Genomic DNA, 8,279 nt, shown 5'->3' with positions numbered 1-8,279 from the left:
ATAACCCCGCACGGCACCCCGGGGTATAACCCTTCACCGCGCCCCGGGGTATAACCCTTCACAGCCCCGCACCCCGGGGTATAACCCTTCACCGCGCCCCGGGGTATAGCCCTTCACCGCCCCTCACCCCGGGGTATACCCGTTCACCGCCCCGCGCCCCGGGGTATAACCCCGCACGGCACCCCGGGGTATAACCCTTCACCGCGCCCCGGGGTATAACCCTTCACAGCCCCGCACCCCTGGGGTATAACCCTTCACCACGCCCCGGGGTATAACCCTTCACCGCCCCGCGCCCCGGGGTATAACCCTTCACCGCCCCGCACCCCGGGGTATAACCCTTCACCGCCCCGCACCCCGGGGTATAACCCTTCACCGCCCCGCACCCCGGGGTATAACCCTTCACCACGCCCCGGGGTATAACCCTTCACCGCCCCTCACCCCGGGGTATAACCCTTCACCGTCCCGCACCCCGGGGTATAACCCTTCACCGTCCCTGCACCCCGGGGTATAACCCTTCACCGCCCCTCACCCGGGGTATAACCCTTCACCGCCCCTCACCCCGGGGTATAACCCTTCACCGCCCCTCACCCCGGGGTATAACCCTTCACCGCCCCTCACCCCGGGGTATAACCCTTCACCGCCCCTCACCCCGGGGTATAACCCTTCACCGTCCCGCACCCAGGGGTATAACCCTTCACCGCCCCGCACCCCGGGGTATAACCCCGCACAGCACCCCAGGGTATAACCCTTCACCACCCCGCACCCCGGGGTATAACCCCGCACAGCACCCCGGGGTATAACCCTTCACCCCCCTTGCCCCGGGGTGTACCTGATGCTTGTTACTGGATCCTAGGCCCCGTTAACACACTCTCTTCTCCCCCCCCCAGGTGTTGCGATAAGAGATTATGGACAAAAATCAACCTGAGCAGGTGTAAGTCCATCACCCCTCTGGCCCTGGGCGGCATCAGCAAGAGGCTGCCCGTCAGCCTGGACCTGAGCTGGAGCAACATCTCCAGGAAGCAGCTTACTTGGCTCATCAACAGGTTACCAGGTCAGCATGGGGGAGGGGCAGGCCGGGAGTGGGGAGGGGGAGGGGCAGGCCGGGAGTGGGGAGGGGGAGGGGCAGGCCGGGAGTGGGGAGGGGGAGGGGCAGGCCGGGAGTGGGGAGGGGGAGGGGCAGGCCGGGAGTGGGGAGGGGGAGGGGCAGGCCGGGAGTGGGGAGGGGGAGGGGCAGGCCGGGAGTGGGGAGGGGGAGGGGCAGGCCGGGAGTGGGGAGGGGGAGGGGCAGGCCGGGAGTGGGGAGGGGGAGGGGCAGGCCGGGAGTGGGGAGGGGGAGGGGCAGGCCGGGAGTGGGGAGGGGGAGGGGCAGACCGGGAGGGGGCGGGGTTGGGCAGGCCGGTGGGAGGGGGCGGGGACGGGGTGTCCGGGAGGGGGCGGAGTTGAGGAGGCCGGGGGGGGAGGGGGCGGGGACGGGGAGGCCGGGGGGGAGGGGGCGGGCACGGGAGGCCGGGGGGGGGAGGGGGCGGGGACGGGGAGGCCGGGGGGAGGGGCGGGTGAGGAGGGGAAGGAGTCGGGGGGTGGGGGGGGGGGGGTAAGAGACAGGCGATGGGAGGTACACTCGTGCGGGGCCTGCCTGATATCGAGCGTGTTTAACGGTTTGTGTTACTCTGTTCTCCGGCAGGTTTGAAAGATCTCTTTCTATCAGGTTGCTCCTGGTCAGCTATCTCTGCTCTTAGTACCTCCAGCTGTCCACTGCTCCGCACCCTGGACCTTCGGTGGGCTGAGGGCTTAAGGGACACACAGATGAGGGATCTGCTCTGCACTCCAGATAAACCAGGTATGCAGCAAGGGACACTCCTCTGTTACCCCCGTACCCCCAGCCACCCCACCGGCCCTACTTTCTTGACTCCTGCCTGATCCGGTGAAGACTCCGTGCGTTCCCACTTCCAACTCCAGTGTTTTCCTCTTTCTGCAGGCCAACTGGACAATCGCAGCAAGTTACGCAACGTGACGGATTTCCGGTTAGCGGGCCTGGACATCAGCGACGTCACCCTGCGGCTAATCATCCGCCACATGCCCCTGCTCTCCCGCCTGGACCTCAGTCACTGCAGCCACCTGAGCGACCACTCCCTTAACCTTCTAACGGCCGTGGGATCATCAACACGCAACTCTCTCAGCGAGCTACAGCTAGAAGGTGAGGACACTGGGCCCAGCGAACGCGCCTGGAGTCAACGGCACTTAAACCCCACATGCGGAATACTGGCATTACATTATGATCACTCTTCCCCAAATGCTCCCCTGCTGCTCTGCTTCGTTCCCAGAAGTAGGCCCAGCATGGCTTCCTCCCTCATTGGGCTGGGCGCGTGCCCATCAAGTGATAAATTGATCACAAGCCAGAAAAAGTCTGAAAGTCTGAAACTAGACGCAAATTCTCTTTTGATAGCTGGTTTGTTCACAGGATGCAGCATTCGGTATGTCTGCTAGCTGGCTGTTAACAGCGAGTGTCCCAGCTTATACTCTTTGGAGCAAAGCATTAAACAAATTAGCAAATTAACAAATTAAATTAAAGTTATAGCCCCTTGAAGGGCACTGTAACAAAAGACGGAACATTTTTTTAAAGGAAGCTTAACCGATTAAATTAAAAATGGTGTCCCCAGGACTAAATGATGCACTCCAGCCCCTGCAGTGCTCACAGGTCGTGGAAGGCAGCCTCTCTTTATATTCTTTTTGTTGATGCCAGTGAAATAAAACAATTGAACAAACTAGTTTAAACAAGTTGACCAACTTATCTAATGAAATTAAGAAGTTGTTTCAGGAGCTAATAAATTATGATCACTCTTACCCCAAATGCTCCCCTACTGCAGTCCCAGCTGGCTGCAGAAGGCAAGTCTCACCCCTTCTCTTTACTCTTTTGATGGAACCAATTCAAATAAACGAACTAAGACGAAGGGGCAAGTTAAGAAGCAGCCCCTTGAAGGGGCGCCGTAACAAAGGAGGGAACTTAGAGGAACCTTACCGAATTAAATAAATAAAAAATATCATTTCGAGGGCCGAGGTAACACTCCAGCCCCCAACCCCCCACCCCCCCCCCCCCCCCCCCCCCCTGCTGACAGTGCCCACCGGTTACGGGTGGTAGTCTCCCTTTATGTTCTTTTGAGTAGCGTTTTCTGTATACATGCGCTGGAAAATGGGATTGGAATAGATAGGTGCTTGATGGCCGGCAGGGACTCGATGGGCCGAAGGGTCTGTTTCTGTGCTGTGGTGACTCTTTGGCTTGAGCAAATAGTCAAATTAACAAATCTAGTTAAAGTTAAAGGGTCTCTGTCAGCAAAGACCGAAACCTTGATGGAAATTTATCGAATTTAAAATGAATGACTCAAATTTAAAGTCACGGCCTCTTTGTAAAAGGACCCCCCCTGTAACAGAAGCAAAGCACCAAAGGAAGCTTATCCAGCTAAATATCCACGATGGTAAGCTGTGGGGTCAGGAAGCACTGCAGACAGCGCCCCCCCCTCCCCCCTCCCACCTCCCCCCAACCCTACAGTGCCCACCGGTGCCGCAGGAAGAGGCCTCAAGTGTGCCAGCGGACATGGTCGCCCAGCCATGAGCATCACCATGGAACAGAGGGGTGGGGGAGCAGGCCGGAAGACCCCTCTCTCTCCTCGATAGCCAGCTCGGGCAGGCGTGGCCGCGGGCTTACAGGGGAGACTCTCCTCCCTGCCCTCACCTCCCCCTCCCACACCCTCTCCATGCCGGGGTGAGTCTCTCTCTCTCTCTCTCTCTCTCTCTCTCTCTCTCTCTCTGTAAGTAAACAACACCATTTACCAATGTTCCAATGTTTCATTATAGTCCCCCCACTGCCCCCCGCCCCCCGCCACACATTTCAGAAATTTATCATCCCTCCCTCTGACCCTCACGCTTACCATGAGACCCAGAGAGGCGAATTCCAGCCCCAGCGCCGCCCCCCCCCCCCCCCCCCCCCCCCCCCCCCCCCCCCCCCACAATCATGAGACACTCGCCCTTGCGACGCTCTGGCATTTCTCCTGTGCTTGCCCACAGGAAGCCATCTCTGTGACCCAGTTCATCTATTTTAGTGTCCCTCCGACAGTGCGGCACTCCCTCAGCACTGACCCTCCGACAGTGCGGCGCTCCCTCAGCACTGACCCTCCGACAGTGCGGCACTCCCTCAGCACTGACCCTCCGACAGTGCGGCGCTCCCTCAGCACTGACCCTCCGACAGTGCGGCACTCCCTCAGTACTGACCCTGGGACAGTGCGGCGCTCCCTCAGCACTGACCCTCCGACAGTGCGGCGCTCCCTCAGCACTGACCATCCGACAGTGCGGCGCTCCCTCAGCGCTGACCCTCCGACAGTGCGGCGCTCCCTCAGCGCTGACCCTCCGACAGTGCGGCGCTCCCTCAGCACTGACCCTCCGACAGTGCGGCGCTCCCTCAGCGCTGACCCTCCGACAGTGCGGCGCTCCCTCAGCGCTGACCCTCCGACAGTGCGGCGCTCCCTCAGCGCTGACCCTCCGACAGTGCGGCGCTCCCTCAGCGCTGACCCTCCGACAGTGCGGCGCTCCCTCAGCGCTGACCCTCCGACAGTGCGGCGCTCCCTCAGCGCTGACCCTCCGACAGTGCGGCGCTCCCTCAGCGCTGACCCTCCGACAGTGCGGCGCTCCCTCAGCGCTGACCCTCCGACAGTGCGGCGCTCCCTCAGCGCTGACCCTCCGACAGTGCGGCGCTCCCTCAGCGCTGACCCTCCGACAGTGCGGCGCTCCCTCAGCGCTGACCCTCCGACAGTGCGGCGCTCCCTCAGCGCTGACCCTCCGACAGTGCGGCGCTCCCTCAGCGCTGACCCTCCGACAGTGCGGCGCTCCCTCAGCGCTGACCCTCCGACAGTGCGGCGCTCCCTCAGCGCTGACCCTCCGACAGTGCGGCGCTCCCTCAGCGCTGACCCTCCGACAGTGCGGCGCTCCCTCAGCGCTGACCCTCCGACAGTGCGGCGCTCCCTCAGCGCTGACCCTCCGACAGTGCGGCGCTCCCTTGAATGAGACTTGAATTTACAGCCATTTGACTCTGAGGCCGTTGGGTTTACTGACCTTACTTAAGGAGGGATATACTTGTACGTTAGGCCGTTCAGAGAAGGTTCACTGGGCTGATTCCTGGGGTGAAGGGGGTTTGTCTGATGAAGAAAGGGTGAACAGATTGGGCCCTGTACCCATTGGAGTTTAGAAGAATGAGGGGTGGTCTTACTGAAAACATATCAGATTCTGGAGGGAGGAAGGGGAGCTTGACAGGGTGGATGCCGAGAGGGTGTTTGCCCCTCGTGGGCGGGGAATCTAGAACTCGGCGGTGGGGAGGGGGGGGCCACAGTTTCAGAACGAGGGGTCTCCCATTGAAGACGGAGACGAGGAGGAATTTCCCCTTTCGGAGGCTCATGAGCCTGTGGGATTCTCCCCCCCACCGCAGTGGGGGCCGGGTCACTGAATATATTCAGGGCTGAGTTAGACAGGTTTCTGATCGGCAAGGTGGGGGGGGTTTGAGGGTTATGGGGGGGCACAGGGAGGAAAGTGGAGTTCAGGCCACAATCAGACCAACTGTGATCTTAGCAAGTGGCAGAGCAGACTAGAGGGGCTGAATGGCCTACTCCTAATACGTTCTTATGTCGTGCTGCTAACCACTGCTGCAACACTTGTTTTTTTAATTTATTCATTCGTGGGATGTGGGTGTCGCTGGCTGGGCCCAGCATTTATTTCCCATCCCTAATTGCCCCCTTGAGAAGGTGGGTGGGTGAGCTGCCTTCTTGAGCCGCTGCAGTCCCCGTGTGGTGTAGGTACACCCACCTTGCTGTTAGGGAGAGAGTTCCAGGATTTTGTCTGTGTGGTGTAGGTACACCCACAGCGCTGTTAGGGAGGGAGTTCCAGGATTTTGTCCGTGTGGTGTAGGTACACCCACAGCGCTGTTAGGGAGGGAGTTCCACGATTTTGTCCCCGTGTGGTGTAGGTACACCCACAGTGCTGTTAGGGAGGGAGTTCCAGGATTTTGTCCATGTGGTGTAGGTACACACACAGCGCTGTTAGGGAGAGAGTTCCAGGATTTTGTCCGTGTGGTGTAGGTACACCCACAGCGCTGTTAGGGAGGGATTTCCAGGATTTTGTCTGTGTGGTGTAGGTACACCCACAGCGCTGTTAGGGAGGGAGTTCCAGGATTTTGTCCCCGTGTGGTGTAGGTACACCCACAGCGCTGTTAGGGAGGGTGTTCCAGGATTTTGTCCGTGTGGCGTAGGTACACCCACAGCGCTGTTAGGGAGGGAGTTCCAGGATTTTGTCTCTGTGGTGTAGGTACACCCACAGCGCTGTTAGGGAGGGAGTTCCAGGATTTTGTCCCCTGTGTGGTGTAGGTACACCCACAGTGCTGTTAGGGAGGGAGTTCCAGGATTTTGTCCGTGTGGTGTAGGTACACCCACAGTGCTGTTAGGGAGGGAGTTCCAGGATTTTGTCCGTGTGGTGTAGGTACACCCACAGCGCTGTTAGGGAGGGAGTTCCAGGATTTTGACCCAAAGACAGTGAAGGAACGGCCGATATATTTCGAAGTCGGGATGGTGAGTGGCTCGGAGGGGAACTTCCAGTTGGGTGTTCCCCATGTGTCTGCTGCCCTTGTCCTTCTAGATGGTAGTGGTCGTGGGTTTGGAAGGTGCTGTCGAAGGAGCCTTGGTGAATTCCTGCAGTGCATCTTGTAGATGGTACACACGCTGCAGATTCTGTGCGTCGGTGGTGGAGGGAGTGAATGTTTGTGGATGGGGAGCCGATCAAGCGGGGCTGCTTTGTCCAGGACGGTGTCGAGCTTCTTGAGTGTTGTGGGAGCTGCACACATCCAGGCTACATCCAGGCTGTTTGTTCATAACTCAACCCGTGTGTCTCTCTCTCTCTCTCCCCCCCCCACCTTAGGCTGTAATAAGTTGACTGACCAGTGCCTCAATTACCTGAAGAGAATCGGCAACATCTCCTGCATCAATCTGCACAACTGTAAGCAAATCTCGACAGGAGCGTGTGAACTGCTCCTCTCCGAACTCTCTGTAAATGGCCTCTTCTGCCTGTCTGAAGAGAGGCAGATTCGCAAGATCAGCTGAGGACACGGAAGAGGAACCTCCCTCTTGCTCCCCCTTTCTCTTTCTCCCACCCTCCCTCCCCTCTCTCTCTCTTTCTTTCTTTTCCTCCACCACCCCACCTATGGTTCTGCGGGCCATGTCTTCCTCCCTCCTCTCTCTCCCCCTCCCTCTCTCCTCTCTCGATCTCGATCTATTTCTCCCTCTCTCCCTCGATCTCACAATATCTCTCCCTCGATCTCACAATATCTCTCCCTCGATCTCACAATATCTCTCCCTCGATCTCACAATATCTCTCCCTCGATCTCACAATATCTCTCCCTCGATCTCACAATATCTCTCCCTCGATCTCACAATATCTCTCCCTCGATCTCACAATATCTCTCCCTCGATCTCACAATATCGCTCCCTCGATCTCACAATATCTCTCTCGATTTCACGATCTCTCTCTCTCTCTCACGATCTCTCTCTCTCTCTCACGATCTCTCTCTCTCTCTCACGATCTCTCTATCTCACAATCTCTCTCTCTCGATTTCACGGCCCCTCTCGATCTCACGGTCTCTCTCTCTCGATCTCATGGTCTCTCTCTCTCGCTCACACAGTCTCTCTCGCTCTCACGGTCTCTCTCTCGATCTCTCTCTCGATCTCACGGTCTCCTCTCTCGATCTCACGGTTTCTCGATCTCACGATCTCTCTCGATCTCACGGTCTCTCTCTCTCGATCTCTCTCTCTCTCACGGCCTCTCTCTCTCTCTCGATCTCACGGTCTCCCTCTCTCGATCTCACGGTCTCCCTCTCTCGATCTCACGGTCTCCCTCTCTCGATCTCACGGTCTCCCTCTCTCGATCTCACGGTCTCCCTCTCTCGATCTCACGGTCTCCCTCTCTCGATCTCACGGTCTCCCTCTCTCGATCTCACGGTCTCTCTCTCGATCTCACGGTCTCTCTCTCGATCTCACGGTCTCTCTCGATCTCACGGTCTCTCTCGATCTCACGGTCTCTCTCGATCTCACGGTCTCTCTCTCTCTCGATCTCATGGTCTCTCTCTCGATCTCATGGTCTCTCGATCTCACGATCTCTCTCGCTCTCTCTCTCTCACAGTCTCTCTCTCGATCTCACGGTCTCTCACGGTCTCTCTCGATCTCACGGTCTCTCTCTCTCGCTCTCACGGTCTT

At 58.5% G+C, this 8,279-nt stretch overlaps 1 protein-coding gene across 1 annotated transcript in view; it reads left to right on the top strand.

Annotated features, from left to right (window-relative positions):
- LOC121269417 (lysine-specific demethylase 2A-like) overlaps nucleotides 1-7,237 on the top strand; it is a 111,882-nt gene extending 104,645 nt beyond the window's left edge. The window contains exons 19-22 of the mRNA XM_041174031.1: nucleotides 888-1,051; nucleotides 1,682-1,837; nucleotides 1,976-2,194; nucleotides 6,949-7,237. Of these exons, the coding sequence (XP_041029965.1) occupies nucleotides 888-1,051; nucleotides 1,682-1,837; nucleotides 1,976-2,194; nucleotides 6,949-7,130 (721 nt within the window). The 3' untranslated portion in view covers nucleotides 7,131-7,237. The remainder of the gene's footprint in view (nucleotides 1-887; nucleotides 1,052-1,681; nucleotides 1,838-1,975; nucleotides 2,195-6,948) is intronic.
- The last annotated feature ends 1,042 nt before the right edge of the window (nucleotides 7,238-8,279 follow it).

The sequence above is a fragment of the Carcharodon carcharias genome, chromosome 24 (genome assembly GCF_017639515.1).
Source record: "Carcharodon carcharias isolate sCarCar2 chromosome 24, sCarCar2.pri, whole genome shotgun sequence".
Classification (NCBI taxonomy): domain Eukaryota; kingdom Metazoa; phylum Chordata; class Chondrichthyes; order Lamniformes; family Lamnidae; genus Carcharodon; species Carcharodon carcharias.
The sequence above is the reverse complement of the archived record's forward strand: the minus strand, read 5'-3'. Positions and strand labels throughout refer to the sequence as shown.